The sequence below is a fragment of the Podarcis tiliguerta genome, assembly GCF_965153285.1.
Source record: "Podarcis tiliguerta genome assembly, chromosome: 12".
In the NCBI taxonomy this organism is placed as follows: Eukaryota; Metazoa; Chordata; class Lepidosauria; order Squamata; family Lacertidae; genus Podarcis; species Podarcis tiliguerta.
In genome coordinates, this window is record NC_139545.1 from 26,544,746 (window position 1) to 26,563,096 (window position 18,351).

The window sequence follows — 18,351 nt, forward strand, 5'->3', positions numbered from 1 at the left end:
CCCCCCAAAAAAAAATTCTAGCTCCCGACTGTATGTTTGGAATAGTTCCACCGACACCCTTTGCAAATCCTTGCCAACCTGGGCATATGCCGCCTCATAGTTTTCCGACCGTAAATCAGAAAGTAAGTAAATAAAAAAGTAAAATAAGAAAAGACATCTACCTAAGCAACATGTTTAAAGCCATCTGGAAATAAATAACCATTTCCGTCAGAATAAATATCCCCAAGACATAAAGAAAATCAGAGAAGAAAAGGAGTTTTTCACTGGTCCTCTTCCCCTAACGAGTTTCTGCTCTGTAATTAATTTTGTTGTCGTTTCCAAAGCTGTGGAGAGGCAACGCAAAACCGTCGTTTTACGCCAAGCGCTTCTAACCCTCTGCTTTTTCGAGGGAAAGGTATTGCCTGCTTGTTCAGGAGGGGGTGGAATCTGCCAATATGTCTTAATAGTTACACTTCTGGTTCACAGTGGATAAAGGCAACAGATAAAGCTAATCGCCATTCATTCATACGTGAGGGGCTCTCCCGTAAAACGCGTTTTCTTTCACATGCACTCGCCCCCCCTTTTGTGGTGAGGGGGGGGGGTCAAGGATAGGATTGATTCAGTTTAAATCCGAAATTTAAACAAGTGTGCATTAGGTCTTTAAAATGAATATCATTACAGAAGGAGACCAAAGCAATGAAGTTAATTCTTTTTTATTTGTTAAACGGAGTTCCCTCCTTCCCCCACCCCTTCCTCCTCCTGGGCTGGCCTGTCACGCCTTCTCAACAGGCTAAAATCATTCAGAGCAGCTCGCGGAGAGAAACACGACATTTATGGTAACCATCAGCCTTCAGAGAAAGAAAGCAGTTCATTAATTTACTTCACTCCTTACTTCGAAGTATGATAATGCGCGTTACCCCTTAATCAATAGATATGATGTACAGTCAATAAGCATAGGGCGTTAGAAAGGGGTGTCCATCACCCCCCACCCAGCCTTTGGGGAGGAAAAAAAGAGAATTTGCCACATTGGTCTTACACCGATGTTAGGGATCTCGGCTACAAAGCTGATCTAAGGACGCGGGGACGTCCAAGGCAAACACATCCTCAAGTCAAAACAACCCGGTTCTCTTTACTAATATTGGCATTAACCTCTCCTACCTTGAAATCAATATTGGGACAGGGCGAAGCGCCAATGCACGTTTTAACTCGGCTGGTGCTTTCCCTTCTGCCTAAATTAATAATGGTTGTACCGAAGGCAAAACAACAACCCTATGCGCAAGACGATTGCGCGCAACACCTGAGGCGCTTCGCCAACCGCTCCAGCAGCAGACCAGAGGGCTTCCCCGCCCCACCCCAAATTTGCAACAAAAGAGAGAAGAGGAACGCTCGCGCCCAAAGCAAATAAAGAAAAATAATATAAAAAAAGAAGGCGCAAGAGTATGGGGTTGAAATAGATTTAATCCGCCCTTTGGAGAGGGGAACGGAGGGCAATCCTATCGCAGGCTTCTCAACCACATCTGCAGCTCTTTGCAGTTTTACACAACACTCTTCCTTTACATAACCAGAAGGTGCTGGGCGGCGGTGGGTGGATGGAAAGGAATGTTCCTCCCTCCATCCAAACCGGGGTTTTCCGAACCACCCAAATGACTTATCCGGAGAATGGCAAGGGAGCGGGCTGCTGGTGGAAGTCTAAAGCAATCCACTTTAAATTAAAGCCACAACTCCTAGAGCGCGCGCGCGCTGTCAGATTTATGTATGCCTTCCTAAAGTGGTAGTGGTGGTGGGGGGAGAGAAACCCCAGGGGAGGGGGGTTTAATATGCTCTCCCCCAAGCAATGAACTGAGCGACGCTTAAAGAAGAGGGAGACTGGTGCGTGGAGAGTTGCACTTTGGAAGGAAGTGCGCGCTTTGGAGAGGCGCGCCTGTGCATTCGCCGCCCTCCCTGGCGTTCGCCTGCATCCTTGCCGCCGGCAGCTTCTCTCTCTGTTTCTCTGCGGCTGCTTGCGCGCCTTTCTTCCCGGAAAGGAGCTCCTCGCCTCGTTGCAGCGGCGGCGGCGGCGGAAGGCGCTTGGCGGGGCCGATGATGACCTCACGCGGCCACGTCTCGGAGCGGCTGTCAGCGGCGCGGATTGGCTGGCGCGGGCTCAGCGGCACTTCAAAGCCGGCGAGGGAGCTACAATTGTGGTGGAATGGGCGGAACTGATCATTGTATTGCACACCTCTTAAAAAAAAACACTGCCTCTGATTTATCAATATAAAAAAGATCCTCTGAGAGGAGGGCACTTTGTGGGATGGCAACTTCACTTCTAGGGGTGAGTCTGAGGATTTTCTCCCCCCCCCCTTTGCTGTTTTAATTGGGTCCTTTTTATTGGCGATTGGAGAAGGGTTAAAGTAGCGCCTCTCTTGACCGGGGGCTATCAGTCTCTCCTATTGAGGCTTTTATTTTTTCCCCCTCTTTTGCCTTTCTCTAAGTCCAAGTGAGTTCGAGAGAAAAGAAAGCGGAAAAAGGGGAGGGGGAGGAAGAAAGAGGGCAGTCACTTTTTTTTTGTTTTTTTGTCAGCGTGCAGGCAAAGGTTTTAAGGGCATTAGTAGGAACCACGTCCAGAGCTTGGGCTGAGCTATTCCTGTATCCCCGGAGAACTGGCCTCTCTCCCTCTCCCTCCCTTTATTATCTGCTCCGAGGGAAAAAGCAGCTGCCTCGCTCGGTCTCCTCTTTCCCTGCGAGGTTTTTATCCCTTCCTTTTTTTAAAAAAAATTGCGACAGCCTGTTGTTGTTGTTTTCCCCCTCCTTTAACATTTCACTGAGCCCGTCATTTCCTGCAGGTATGTGAAACCTTTTCCTCTCAATCTAATTCCTAGCTGTGGGTGAACAGGAAAGGTGGCGGCGGGTCGTTCTTGGGTTGTTGTTTTTTGCTGGAGTTTGAGGGGAGGAAACTGCCGTGGGAAAAAGAACCCCCTTTAAAAAGTTTACAGACAGCTGGGTGGGGAAAGAGATCTGAATCCGGATCGTTTTGGCTAAATCCTGGAGTAGACTCTTTGGAAACCGAGCGACTCTGGATTGGGGCTCCGGGGTTGGCCAAGCATCTCCCCGTCGCCAGTAGGAGCCCGTGATGTATCTGGACGGGGCTTTAGCCTCCGTTCCTGCTCCTCGGCTCGCCTCGGGGATGCGTTTTCAGCTTCATGCCCAGAAGCCGTCGGCTTTCTTTCAAAGCATGCCTCTCCGGGGGTTTTTGAGCGGGGAGACGGGAGCTTAAATGTCCTCCGGGGAGCCTCGAGGAGGCGTCCGGCAGCAGCTCCTCGAGCGCGGCTGGCTCCTGGCCGCCCCCGTCTCCCCATCGGCGGGCAAGCCGAGCAGCGCGGGGGGCTACCCTGGCCGTGAGGTCTCTCTCCCGGGCGATTCTGACGCGCGCTTCCCTGCGGGCCTCTCTCCCTTCTCGCTGCAGGAAGAACCGCGCCTGGGCTCCACTCCGCTGGCCATGCTCGCCGCCACCTGCAACAAGATCGGCAGCCCCAGCCCCTCGCCGTCGGCGCTGTCGGACAGCGCGTCGCCCTTCGCCAAAGGCTTCCACCCGTGGAAACGCTCGTCGTCGTCGTCGGGCAGCTGCAACGTCGTGGGCTCCAGCCTGGCCGGCGTCGGCGTCTCAGCCTCGGCCCGAAACGGCTCTTCGGCTCACGCGGCGGCGGCGGCCGCAGCAGCGGCGGCGGCAGCCGCGCTCGTCTCGGACTCGTTCAGCTGCGGCGGGTCGCCGGGATCCAGCGCCTTCTCGCTCACGTCCAGCGGCGCCGCGGCGGCAGCCGGCTCGCCCTTCGCCAACGACTACTCCGTCTTCCAGGCGCCCGGGCCGTCGGGGGGCGGCGGCGGCGGAGGGGGAGGCAGCGGCGGCGGCGGAGGGGCGCAGGACGCGCACCAGCCGGTCTTCATCTCCAAGGTGCACACGTCGGTGGACGGCTTGCAGGGCATCTACCCGCGCGTGGGCATGGCGCACCCGTACGAGTCGTGGTTCAAGCCTTCGCACCCGGGCGACGCGGGCGCCTCCAGCTGGTGGGACGTGGGCGCCGGCTGGCTCGACGTGCAGAACCCCAACGGGGTCCACCCGGCCGCCGCGGGGCTCCCCGCCGGCTCCCTGCACTCCCCTCTGGGCGCCTACAACTCGGATTACTCGGGCCTGGCGGGCCACTCGGCCTTCAGCAGCGGCGCGGCCTCGACGCACCTCCTCAGCCCCGCCGGGCAGCACCTCATGGACGGATTTAAGCCCGTGCTGCCGGGCTCGTACCCGGAGCCGTCGCCGTCGCCCCTGACGGCGGGCGCGGGAGGCTCCATGCTGGGCGCGGGCCCCTCCGCGCCGCTAGGCGGCTCCCCGCGCTCCTCGGCGCGCCGCTACTCGGGCCGCGCCACTTGCGACTGCCCCAACTGCCAGGAGGCCGAGCGGCTAGGCCCCGCCGGCGCCAGCCTGAGGAGGAAAGGCCTGCACAGCTGCCACATCCCCGGCTGCGGCAAGGTGTACGGCAAGACGTCGCACCTCAAGGCGCACCTGCGCTGGCACACGGGCGAGAGGCCCTTCGTGTGCAACTGGCTCTTCTGCGGCAAGCGCTTCACGCGCTCGGACGAGCTGCAGCGCCACCTGCGCACGCACACGGGCGAGAAGCGCTTCGCCTGCCCGGTCTGCAACAAGCGCTTCATGCGCAGCGACCACCTCAGCAAGCACGTCAAGACCCACAGCGGAGGCGGCGCGGGAGGAGGCGGCGGCGGCGGAGGCGGCGGCTCGGGAGGCGGCAAGAAAGGCAGCGACACCGACAGCGAGCACAGCGCCCCCGGCAGCCCGCCCTGCCACTCCCCGGAGCTGCTGCAGGCCTCCGAGCCCGGCCACCGGAACGGCCTGGAGTGAAAGCGGCAGGCCCCGAGGCAAGGCCCCGAGGGGACTCCTTTTCGTGTGTGTGTGGTTTTCCTTCCTTCTCCTCCCGCCTTTTTGTTTTCCCGCCCAGCCGCCTGAGGGGAAACCTCGCGCCTGTCTCAGCGACTCTGGTCAGGGGGTTAAAAACAAAAACAAAAAACACGCGGGGAATCTCTCTGGACATGTAAGTAGCGCCGCGCATTGATCCCCCGCACGGACCCCTCACTGGGCTGCCTTGCCCCGCAAGCTCCGGCCCCCGGCCGCCCTCGCAGCTACGCCGCCTGAGCCGCGCGCGGGCGAGAGGAGAAGGAGGAGGAACTTTCTCGCGGGGTTTTTGGGGGTCTCCCAAGCAGCTGCTCCAGAGAGGCAGCCCCCCCTCCCCACTGACTTCCACGCTCCAAGGGGAAGAGGTTTTATGGGGGGGGGGGGAGTCTCCAACCTGCGGGACGGAGGGAGGGCGTGGGATCACGATCTGGACAAACTACAGAGCCAACAACCTATTGATTGAGAATTAGAGTCTCTTATCAGGAAACAAAACAAAAAGCAGCCAAGATCTCCCGCTGAAAGCACTTTGAATTAAATATATATATATATATATTATGGGAAGCTTTTTTTAAATTAAAAAGAAAAACCTTATTATTTCGGACCACTCCTAAACTTCTCTTCAACTTTGCATTGAACTGCAGTCGCCAGCCCGCTAGAATGCTGCCCGTTGAAGTTGGTGGGATTACTCTGGAGTAAAAGGGTGAAGCCTGAAGCATTTGTGTGTGTGTGTTTGTGGATATGTGAGTGTGCATGTAGGTGTGATCACTAACCAGCCCCATTCGCAAATCACTTACGCCAGAGTATTCCGAACTGGAATGAAGTGGGTACTTACTTTACAACATTTCCAAGTAAACTGCTTCGGAGGCTAGTCCAAGGCATTTTAGTCTGTGATCCCTACCTGAGGGGGTGGGGTGGGGCGTTACACTCAATGGGAGTCAATTAAACTTTCTTCCAAGTAAAGGAGTGTTTTGAGTGATATCCCCTTTGAAGCCCGTGAGATTTACAGCCAAAGGAAAATTCCTGAATTTCAGCAGATTTCGCTGGCATCCAATTCTAAAACAATTGCTCTGAAATAAGTGACTTCTGCGTCAGTAAGAGGTTATGTCCAAGGATCTTCTTGGTGTCCTTAGGATTTAAACTTTACAGCTCAACCCCATATATGTTTACACAGAAGTAAGTAAAACTGAATTAAGTTGCCTTAAGCTACAATCCTATGCATGCTTATGGGAGTAATATCCATTGAGCACAGTGGATCTTACTTCTGAAGAAAACATGCATAGGGTTGGGCTGCATTCATTTGGTTCAATTGGACTGTATCAGTGTAAACCCCACTAATTTAAGTGAATTATGGATTGGGCTATAAATCTAAGTTCTCTGCCTTAATTGATCACAGCCTAAATCATGCTTAGTCTTTTTTTCTTTTAAAAAAATGCTTCTTGGAGAAAGTGTAATTACTCTGGCAAATCCAACACTTTTGGACACAAACATTTACATTTGTTCTTGGAAACCTTGAGTATAATCCAGACAAATTTAATGTCCAGTTGGTTTCAGTGGCTAAACTCAAGAATAATTCTATTCTATTGAAATCAAATGACTTTAAATTGCTTAATTGTGGCTGGATAGTGCCCATAATTCGAAATGTGTTTGACTTCAGATCTCTTCTGATGATTTTTCTCTTAAAAGATAGAGATATAGCCTAATTTTCAGTAACTTCATTTTCTTAAAAGTTTCTCCCGTCTTTAAAAAAATGTACCAGCGTGATAGCCCTCTGATTTCAGAGTTTCAGCATCTATATTCATGCAGTGCTCTAGATGCACCTAGGATTAAAATTATTATTTGTAGCATTATTTTTTCTGATTTAAATAATTTAAAAAGTACCCTTGCTTTTCAGCGAGCCTGTAGTTTGAATGCCAAAAAAGAGGGGGGTCATAGGGACAAATATTTGTAAAATAATTCTAAACCTAATGGTTTGTACAACGGAATCGTAAAATAGCTAACAAATATAACTCCACCAGTGTATCGGTGTGAGATGCAGTTGTCCAGGAGACGATTTTGTATAGTATTTTTCTTGTATATTACTTCCAGTAAATATTTGAAAATATATTAAAGTACACTTGAGCTTCCCCCCCCTTCTTCCCCCCTCCTCTTTTTGGTCACAAGAAAATATTAAAGCATTATTGTTGCAGTCCTAATTAACTGCATTTTTAACTTGTCCCTTGAAGTGTGCAGCAAATTGCACTTCAGGATATAGTTTTTGCTTGAATATTAATTTAGATAGGCGTAAGACTGTAATTAAGCAAACAATATTTGATAAATGTTGAATGACATTTAATTTAATGGAGCATGTACTTATTTGCATTTGCTGGCAGTTCAGGTATAGTTTAAGTGAGAGTTCTCCTATATTTCAAAACAGTGGGCGCACCCAGACCCATGTATTAAATAAACTGTCCAAGTGAAACTGACTAATGATGGCCTATGTGTATTTCCTGAAAATAATAATGGTGAATGTTACTAAAACACTCCTGATGCTACTTTGAAGTTTGCAAACCCTGCAAACAAATAGTCTCATTGTAATGTTGAAATAAGTTTGGATATTTCACATTGAAATGGAAAAAAGCCTTTCGCTGGAACACTTTAAATTTGCATTTTAAATGCATGAAATGTAATTGATTTTTATCTGTAAGATTTTAAATGGAATTAATAAACACCAGATAAAATAATTGTTGTTAGGTTAGTTAATTTCTTTCTAAAGATAAAAAGATGGCATCTTCAAATTCATCTTCGAATTCCCTCTTCTGACTGATATCCCCCTTGAAAGCATATATACTCTCTAACCTGGTTGGTTAACATTTCCATGGAGACCTCATTGAAAGTAGACATCAGGGAAAGAAGTCCTATTGACAGCAACCGAGTTTACTTCTAAGTAGGACTGTTTAGTCAGGGGTGTCGGAAATCTTGCGGATGTTGTGTCAAGGAGGGAAAATATAACAATTGCTGTGAATAATAAGTGCTGATGAATGAGCACTTTGGTATTCAAATTATACTTTAAGAATGTACTCATTTGTGAAATACATCCAGATTGTATTAACCTCTGTTGCTCATCACCAGATCTGATGGGGGGGGGGGCACGATTTGGAAAATATTGTGAAGGCATTTAAGTGGCTAGCTCTGTGTTTATATGTGTATACACATACAGGCACGTCTTGTGTTTCCTTTTACTGGAAAACGAAAGCAAGGGCAGAGTGAAGAGTGTCTTTCTGTCTGTCTTTTTTTTTAATGCAAAGTTCTGCAATTTGTGCAAAGGAAGTGATACTATATCGTTAAATACTCCGACCCTGGGCTTTGCTGACTGGCATCTGGATCCGAGTCCAGCAGAACCCACTTTCCGTGTAAAGAAGCTTAGGATCGGAGCGTTGGGAAGGAAATTCTTCCCGGGGCTGCAAGTGAACAATTAACTGCTCTGACAATGGGAGGCTTCCTTTTCCCAAAGAGCCCTTGTGCTTGATCAGCATGAAGCTTTAAGTCCAGAAGGAGCACTCGCTAACTGTTGATCTAGCTCTCTTGGCTATTGTCTAAGGCTGTCATGAGAGCGGTCCTAGCATCCCGATCTTCGCCACTCTAAGAAAAAGAGACAAGTATCTCCTTGGAACGAACAACCCGATCATAAGGACATTTATTCAAAAGTCAGCCCATTAATTCCAGTGCCAATTCCAACAAGTGTTTGCCGACTTAGTTCCAAATGAATGTGTTTAGGATTAGGGCTAGTTTCCTGAGCAATAAAGAGAGCAATAGAAAAACGAGGTGAGAAGCTCTACGAGGTTACATTTGGAGGAACCGTGGTGCTTGTTGCGTGAGTCCATGGACGTAGCCAGGATTTTTGTTGGGGGGTGGGTGGCAGAACCTTAGTTACCTAAAGTTTTTTTTTTAATTATTTCGGGGGGCAGCTGCCCCTCCCTGGACCCCCGTGGCTACGCCCATGCGTGAGTCTGTTTTGTTTCCCTCCGCCACTGCCACCCGGAAATCCTGAGCGCGTTATTTTTTTGGCAAGGGATCTTGCTGGGTGTTGCCTCCCTTCCAAACTGGATAGGCGAAAACAGAAAGTTTGGGTTTGAGGCTCCAAGAAATAGGCAATTGCAAGACTATCTGGGGCCGTGTGGGGCCGAGAGCTGTAAAACTATTGCGCGCCCTCCGCTGCCAATCCTTGGGGAAGAGGATTGCTATTCTGAATCTTGTTCTCATTCAGGTTTCCACACCAAAATTTGGAAGCAATGTTAGGTGGCCTGCAGAGCAAGGGTTTTGTTTTGACTGGTTTTTTTCCCCTCCCATCCCTCCAAAACCTTTCCCTTCTATCTAGCAGAGGAGCCTTGTATCGGTTTAACGCGCCTTCCCTGTTGTTATGCTTGTCTCTCCATCGGGTCACAGTTTTCCTTCTAAAAGGATAAAGTTACGAAAACCACAAACTGTAGCGGGGTAAGGTTTGCAGTTGGAGCAGGTGGCAGCCACCTTCTCGCTTCTTAAGATGCGCTAGTGTTTTTCAGTCGGGGCTGTTCAGGATCTCTGCGGTCATTTCTAGCTCCCGAGTAAGCAAGCAGTAAGAGGCTGGACTTAACTGCCAGGGGTCCTTTACCTTTACCTTTTAAGAGTCACTGGAGTAATCTCTCTCTCTCTCTCTCCCCCCCCCCCTCTCTCTGTCTCTGTCTCTCTCTCTTCCTGCCAGGCAACCGAAGGCGAGGGCGTCGATATGGGTTTATTGACTTGCCTTTGCTGCTTCTCAGTCGAAACTAGGAAGGTTAGGTTTGCTCCAAAGTAGGAAGCATCCAGGTTGGTGTGGTGGTGTCTCTTTCTCAGCCTCACACCCAGCCACCCCAGCCCGCCCCTCTCCTAACGCAGAGGCCAGCCTGACCCCGAGGTCAATCGGGTCTCCCGTCCCCCAAGTGCCTTCAAATGATTACGGCACTTCTCGTTTGCTCTTTGACCCACTGAAAGGTTCCCTGCTCTCCAAAGTTGTGTTGCATGCCTTGCTGCTGCTGAAGTCGGTGCGCCCGGGGGAGAGAGGGCGCCTACTCCCACTTTTTATTTCAGTAACTTAGGATCTCTCCTTTCAGGGCTCCGTTTGGGATATTTTTGTGAAAGACTGAGGAACAGAACCGGGTTTCCTTGGGGTGAGCGGGTGAGGGGACCATGAAGAGGGGAAAACGCGCAGTGGGCACCAGCGGGCTGTGTCAGTTACAGCCTGGGCGGTTTTCCGCCTTTGCAAAGCGACTTTGTAACTTCAACCCGCCTAACCACTAGACCCTACTAGGCCAGGCCCAGTTAGGGAAGCCGGCTATTTGGCCCCACGGCCTTCAGTGGGGCTGAACTGCACTCTTCATAAGCCTTCTAACCTAACCTGATCCTGAACACCAGAGTGCGCTACGGCGCAAGACAGCATGTTAGGATTTCAGCCTTGGAAGCAGGTCTCTCTGGCCTTCATTCCAAGTAAATGAGGATAGAATGAGGGTGTGAATCACTTTAAAGCCGAGCACAACTCCTGAAATGTGGAAGGGCGAATAACATTATTCCTGCGTGAATAGACATGCCCGCTTTTCCGGTCCCTTTGACTCGGAATACAAAAAGAGGGAGGTAAGCCTGGCTAAATGTGGATCTTCCCCCTTCCTCTCCATCTCTGCCCCACTCCAAGCAGTAAAGGATCGACCACCTCTTTCATTTCATGATCTCCAATCGCTCCCAAAGTTGAGTCACTTAAACCCTCCAGCCTCTTGGCTAGAAGGTAGAATAGCTGAGGGACTCGGTAGTGGGGACCCTACTGATCGCCCACTGGCTTGTTCCAATTGCTTTTCTTGGAAAGAGCAAGGAGACGCGCCGGGAGCTTTCGAGATTCCCAGGTTGCGTAAAAGACCCGACACCCCCGGGGACAAAACCTCTCCTAGAGGCAGCCAGCGTCCTGGGTTTCCAAAACAACACTGCAGCCAGCTTCAGCCGCTTCCCTTCCCCTTTCCGAAGGAAAAGCCTAGCTGGTCCCTCTGCCCTCTGGGCCGGTGGGGCGCAGGACTCCTTGCAGATTAGGGGCTTTGAAATTCTCAACCGCGTTTTAGAGCTGGTGTGGCGTTGTGTAATAGCGGGAAAGGTCGGACAAGGACCAGGATACAAATCTCTGCTCCGTCATTCATCGTGGGCGTCTCTCTTTCTCTTAGTCTCACTTACCTACAGCGCAGGGGTGTTGTTGCGGGAATAAGACTGGGGCGGGAACAGGAAGAGATCTTTGGGGAGAAAATAGTGGATACAGATGTAATAATCTTAGGCCAGGCAGAAGGTTTAGTTGGTCCTTCTGATGTTATTGGGAGAAGGATAAGTTTCGGGACTGAGGCTGCCATCCTAAACTGTTTGCGCCGTGTGAATTCGTCTGGCGATCTTGGCTCTGTCCTTGCGTCATCCTAATAGAAAGGAGCGCTGCCCTTGACTTCTGGATGGGTTGCTCGCCTACGTAGTTTGCTTGATTTCTTGGAGATTTGCTTCCCGGTTGCTTGTGCTTGCCCTTGCGCTCTCCTCTTCGTATCCCGGGTTTATGTCTTCCGATGCGCAAGTTCCAGGAGTGCCCGGGGGGCATTTCCAGGGGAGATCCTCTCGTGCCGGCTGAGTTAAATGGGATTTACACCGTAGTCAAGTTGCACTTTGAGGGTTGCCTCCTTCCTTTTAAAAGGAAGCGGGTCATACACTAGACAGATCTAGTCCACAAAAGCTTATGCCACAATCGAGCATTTCCGGTGCAATCCTGTATATGTATATGCATGCAGTCCAATGAAACTTACCGCTAGACAAACGTGCATAGGATTGCGCTGTTAGCCAGCAGCCCTAACCATGTCTACTCAGAAGTAAGTCCTATTGATCCGACGGGGCTTACTCCCTGGTAAACGGCGTTAGGGTTGCAGCCTTGTTCTTTCAAAGAGCCTTAAATCCGTCCTTTGGTTTAACGCTGTTCAGTTGCTCCCCAGCTTCGTTTTAATTTGTGATAGATACAAGGAAAGTCGCGGCCACGTTTTCAGTTTGGAGGTGACATGGGAACCCCAAGTAGCACCAATGATTGTGCATCGCGGCCAGAAGCCTACGCTAGCCCTCCATGAATTTGTCGAAGCCTCTTCTAAAGCCATCTGGGTTGGTGGAAAGAAATAGTGCTGCTTCTCTTGGGGCCGCGAATTACCTTTAAAACTAGACTGCTTTGGTTTCAAACGGGTCTGAGACCCTCAACACACTTAACCAGAAGTTAAGTCCGCATTAAAATCAGCGAGGCTTGAGACATCTGAGCACAAACGTTTGGGAAGCAAAATACGTTCCGAATTAGAAACCAAACAGTGCCCTTCTCGACCTTGTTTGTTACTTTATTTGTTTTAAAATCTACACATCGTTTAATTATCCAAACATCTAAGAGGGTTACAGTACTGATCCGGATGGAGGGTCTCTCAGGGGTCTTTCTGGCAGCCCCCTAAAGGTGTAATGCCTCCTGTTCTGTCAACTTTGACTCCAATTGTTATCTTTCTTCCTCTCAAAGGAATGACATGAGTTCGCCTAGCTGCTACCCCCGCTGCCCTGGCGCGGCTGATGGCTCGGGAGGCCCTGATCCAGTGGGCATGGGCGTAGCCAGAGGGGACGGGGGGGGGCAGCTGCCTCCCTAAATCAAGTAAATATATAAAACATACTTGACTAAAAGTAGAAATTGTAGAAAGATTTTGACAGATTTTCCCCCTGAGCATTTGGGGTCAAAAGAAAGTAATTTAAAACAACTGCTGTTGAGACATTTCACCCGGATTCTGCTAGACAGCTAAACAGAGGATGATGACAGGTGGGTTTCCTGCCCCCCTCTTCAGATGTCGATGCCCAGAGTCAAAGACTCGGGGCTCCTTTGAGGGCATGCATCTGTGTAGGACGGCTGTCCCTTTGAGAGAGGCCAAGGAAGCGTTTATTTTTGGCTGAATCCTTAAGAGGCCATGATAGCTGGACAACTGCACTAACATGGGCTACCGACCCACTCAAGAGAATTCTTGCAAACGCAGCGGAATACTTTCTTTTGCTGGGCGCGATGGGTCATCCTCATGAGAACCCCAGGCCGAATCTATAAGGGTGTCCCTTGTTGTTGTGGGAGCTGCAAAAGCCTCTTGCCTGTGACTTTGCGCAAAGGAGAAAGGCAGGCAGGCAAGCAATCGCCTCCAGCTCCGCTGTGTGGGCCCGATGCATTGCAAGGAACGAGACCGAGGGGGCTGTTGTGCTGGCCGATGCATCTTTCGTTCTCCTCGTCTTTCCGAACTGCCAGATTGCGTCCACGGCCAGAGCAACAGATCGCCCCAAATTCAACGCACAGCCTCTCTTTCCTTGGCGCAGGGAAACAGCGCCACCTCGCGAAGGAAGTGAAGCAGCTGTGGGCGACGGCAGCAGCAGCAGCCTGTTAAAAGATCAACAAATTTATTTTGGCAAAAGCTTTCCAGGGCTAGAGTCCGGTTCATCAGATGCTTGAAGTGTTATACTAGATTGCCAGGTGGATGATGGGGGCAGCGGGGGCGGGGGGAGAAAGTAAGCAGGAAGATTCTGAATGGAGGAAATGCAGTACAAAATGCACATACTATAATAATAATTGCATTAAAGCTTAAATGTACTTTCCCCTAAAATGATGAGATTTCTGTTGATGAGCCTTCCGAATTAATTAATTGCATTAATTTGTCCATTGTTAACAAAATCTTTTTTCCCCCTCTAAAAAGCCCAGTCCCCTCTTGTAGGTGTGTAGACAGATTTCCATTTTTGTTCTATTGCTAACCAGGCAGTAGTTAATAAATTAATTCATAATTTCTTATGTTTTATACCTTCATCATTAATATAGCCCTAAAGCATTGCTGGACCATAGTATCCTCCAATCTTCTTTTGCAGTTTATAGCTAGCGTTCCACCCCACTCCACAGTTTGAACTTGCAAATTGTTTTATTGTTCCTGAACTGCAACCTGACACATATCTGTGAAACCAACCCTCAGTCCAATGAGTTAGCTTAGTGAAACAAGCATTCAAATAAGGTTAGTGGTCTTGTAATTCGGGGGCATAACAAATCATTCTTTCTGCATGAAACTTTTCTGTTTGCAAATATTCTAGCCATGGCTGAGGGGGGTCTTTGGTGATGATGGTTGTAGCCTGTCATAAGGTATCAAATTCTGATTAGGTTATAGGTTTATAAAGCATTTAAGACCCATTAGAATCCAGGGTGAAAATTGGTTGAAAGAAAAATTGTGCTGAAATTTGTGCAGCACAAACTAGGCTAATGGTGATTGGTGTACCTAGAAAGAGATGCTATACTTTGGCATGCCGTACCTTAAGCATAGTAGCTACCATCAAGTGTTTATTAGGAACAACAGGTATGCTTTGCGGTCCATAAAATAGCTTCCATATAATAAGGGGTGTGTGTGTTGCTCAGTTTGAGTCCATTTTATCATTTGCACCCACCAGGAGGAAAGAACATTGTAAAGAAGATTTGGCATTGCTGTTCCCCTAATAATTTTGTTTTTCTATATAATGTTTGAGCTTGTACCCAATGCCTTTCCCCCCTCTAGATAAAATTTAGAACAGTGGATCTCAAACTCCCCCCCCTCCCGGCCACCCACCACTTGAGGGTCTTGGTGGATCACTTCATGTTTTTTCTGCTTGTTTCTTTAGCAACTGTAATGTTACTAAAGTACTTTTCAAACATTATGTGGAATGCAACTTTTAGTACAATACAACATGATAAGAAATAAAAGAAGCAATTAAAACACCAGTAAAAATCAATATGAATATTGTAATGTGATGGAAGGGTCGCAGACCACCAGAGTGAAACATATCATGGTTAAGGAACCCCTACTTTGGAAAATCATTCGGCCGTTTCTCCAATGGTTTTTCTGGAATATATATGGGGACTGTTTTAAATAAATATAGGAAATAATGATACAACCCTCATATTGAGTCATGCTATCCACCCAAACTGGGAATCGTGCCAAATCATCCAGTGCATTTTTCAAGAGTGTTGCAAAGGTGGTTTGATACAACTGTGACAATTGAGTAATTATATTTACTCCAAAATATTTCACTGAGGTGGTGATGCATTTAAAGGGAAATACATACCCCACAATTCCTCGAGAGAGAGAACATCATGAGAACCTCTGATTTGTCAGTTTATTTTTAAATACTGAGATGGAGCCAAAGGAACCAAACTCTGGAAGAACTGTCAAAAGAAGGGGGTCATCTGCGTATAATCGTATTTTATGCCACTCTTGCCTAGTTAGTGGGAAGCAGGCTGGCATAGCACCATTTATTGCTGCACAATATTGTGCTGTAGAATACAAGACATTTACCATTCTACATAAATTAGATTCAGAGTTAATACTTTTAAACAGTTGTTTCAAAAGGGGCCATTCCAAACTGTCAGTGGCAAGAAACTGGAGAAACAGCAGGACTCTTGTAATTTATGGAAAACTCAGGAAGAGCCGTTTTGAAAAAACTGAAATGTCACCTCATCAGAATCAATTTTAATTTAGGTTCCAGCAAAATATTAAATTTTACCTGCTAGGATAGATGTAAAAACAAATATTTCTTCTTGGTTATTGAAGGATATGGGTCAGAATACTTGTGGTAGAGAGAATTCCTTGCATTGCTTTTGAATAGCAGCATTAAAATTATTTCACACGAAAATCTAGTGTTTGCCCGATTGAAGGCACACCACTGAAGGCATCCAGCACAGGAGGAGCTAGAAACTTGCCACTAAAATGTTTATAGAACTCAGCAGGAAGGCAGTCTGTTCCAGGAGCATTTCCATTGTTCACTTTTTAGCTCTCTGGACTTGCTCTGTTGTTCTGGCACCTGTTTACGCAGTGCCTCTATTTTGGGCATTCCACATCTCTGCAGCACAGCAGAGGCATCTACCTCTTTTGGGAAATTTGATTGATAGAAGGTCTTGTACATTTTGCAAAAGCAGTTGCTATCTCATTTGTATTCTTAATTGTGGGCCCATGATGATGCTGTTGCTTGGATTTCTTAAAAAACACATATGTATTTTTTTCTATATTCAGAATAGGATTGTTTCGTGTAAATTTAGGTTTCCCCCTATTTTCTTTGTTTCCTTGGTTTCTACTGATTTTCTAGTAATTTGGAGTTGGTAACATTTTCTACACCTGTTCCAGTTTAGAAATTGCCATGCAAGGACTTGCCGTTGTGCCTCTCTTTCTTTTCACATCTGAGGCAAGGACAATCGAGTGACCTCTGATAACAGTTTTGAAGGGATCACATATAACTGTTGCTGATGGATGTGACATGTTCTCTTTAAAAGAGTATCCTGTCTTCCATCAGTGTTTTCCTCAACTCTCTGCTAAACATCAGGAGGGTATTCGGCCTCCATCTGTTGGTTTGCCTCAGTGGTTGCTCAGTTGCAAGCTTGCACCTCACCAGAGCATCAACGGATCATGTGCAGATGCCAGCATCCACCTTGTCAACTATGCCTCAAGCTCTGTGTGGTTAGGATAAAATCACACCAAGAGTGAGATTTATCTATGCTCAAATAATATGCATGGTCTTCAATCATGAGTTTTAGCTCCGCCATACCTCTGGTCTTAGATTATAAATAATTTGTTTAGTGTATGAATGTGAATGTTCCATCTGAGTGGCTTTCAGTGAAATTCTACACATGTCTACTCAGAAGTAAGTCCTATTAAGTTTCATGGGGCTTAATCCCATGTAATAGGATCGCAGTATAACCCTTTATCATTGGCCTGTCCTTCCCAATTGTATAAAGACTTGTTTCAAAGCATTTAGCCTACTTTTAACTAGGGGCGTGGAGAGATCACCACCAGCTTGTAATATAATTATGATTTAATTATGGGTGGGCACCACCCGGTCATTATATAATTTTCCTTTTACTAAGATGCACCTCTTGTTGTAATCATTAGCCTACAATGCACATGCAAGTATTGTATTATTACCAAATACTATGGCTACACCTCTGCTTTCAGAGATATTCTGGTGAAACATAATGAGTTGCAAAGCAAAGCGGCTTTAAAGAACATCCCACCATTTTTAAAAACATGTCTCTATCTGGAAGGAACATAACAATCTTGGCTGCTGCTCTAACACCTGTGTAGTTTTCTACAGTTTTATGCAGTGGTTAAGGCTTTTGGCATTAAAAAAAAATTAGTAGCCTCATTTTTTTAACATTTCAAAAGTACGGTAAATCCCAATGAGTTCAATGAAGCTTACTCCCAGGTAAGTGATTATAGGATGGCAGCTTAATTGAAGCACAATGATTCTAGTATTTTTATGTGTCCTTCTGTTAAATACCAGGAGTTAGTGTGCATCCCTCTGAAGATACCCAATCACTTAAACAAGAACAAAATGTCCCTGGTGCAGAAGTTTCCTCAAATAAATATGCTTTCATTTGCTCATACTAAAAAAACACACTGCATTGTTTTATACGGTTGAATAGTTTCTGGCTTGTTTTGGTTTTCATTGCTTGCTTTTAATAAAGTTTTTTTTCTTATGGCCCCAGAATCCATATGTGGGTGAAGGTGTGGCTTAGAACATTGAGTAAATAAATATTGCTCCCCTAAATTCCCTAAGTTGGAGCATGAACCATTTGTCATACTTTAGGAGTGGGAACATTAATTCCACATCTCTCGCCCGGCCTGAGAAATAATACACAGGTCTTTGATGCTCTCCCATATTTGGGTACCAATGAGAGGAGGTTGACTACAAAATGTTAACGGTTCACAGGGTCCTTTAGGCCTGAACCCAAAGGCGGCATGTTCTCCTTTTGCCCTGATTCACCGGTTCTTTTTCATTTGTGCTTGGTTCCCTCTAGATGTACAATATTTTCTTTCTGTGTCACAGCCATCTGATGCGTCTCATGTAGGCTGCTTGACTTACACACCCCTTGAGAATTCTAAGTGCTCCTTTTTCATTCATATCTCTTGCAGACAGGAGGAACAAGTCACTGTAAAAGGGGTATCCCCAGCTATAGTCCCGCTTGCAAGGCAGTTTTTCAGGTCTTGTCATACTTGAAGTGTTTCCAAGTACAGGTATTAGAGAACGGCTGCATACACCTTATATACCTGCATACACCCCCCCAAAGAATCCTGAGAATTGTAGTTTACCCTTCATAGAGCTATAATTCTCAGCACCTTAAACTATAGTTCCCAGAATTCTTTGGCGGCAGGAAACATGTTTCAGTACACAGCATGTAAATGCCTAAATGTGATTGCAGCTTTAATTCTGTTTTGTTTCAGCATGAGCTCCTTGTTCTTAATAATTCATGCATTTTACAGTTCTACCTGTGGGTGCCAGGTGTTGCTCTCAAGTAAAACTTGACTCTATGAACTTTTCTCCAGGTGCCCCCCTGAGGATGCCTCCAGATCAAATGTAGAAGCCAGCCATTCTGCAAT

General features: G+C 47.4%; 1 protein-coding gene across 3 annotated transcripts; it reads left to right on the forward strand.

Annotated features, from left to right (window-relative positions):
* The first annotated feature begins 578 nt into the window (after window positions 1–578).
* SP8 (Sp8 transcription factor) lies at window positions 579–7,632 on the forward strand. 3 transcript variants are annotated; one of them, XM_083406994.1, is made up of 2 exons: window positions 579–2,801; window positions 3,422–7,632. In XM_083406994.1, the coding sequence occupies exon 2, from the start codon at window positions 3,455–3,457 to the stop codon at window positions 4,862–4,864; it is 1,410 nt and encodes a 469-aa protein (XP_083263120.1). In that variant the 5' UTR covers window positions 579–2,801; window positions 3,422–3,454; the 3' UTR covers window positions 4,865–7,632. The 3 variants fall into 3 exon arrangements, with proteins under 3 accessions (XP_083263120.1, XP_083263119.1, XP_083263118.1); XM_083406993.1 differs by having other exon boundaries at window positions 579–2,290; XM_083406992.1 differs by having other exon boundaries at window positions 579–7,632.
* Window positions 7,633–18,351: the final 10,719 nt, after the last annotated feature.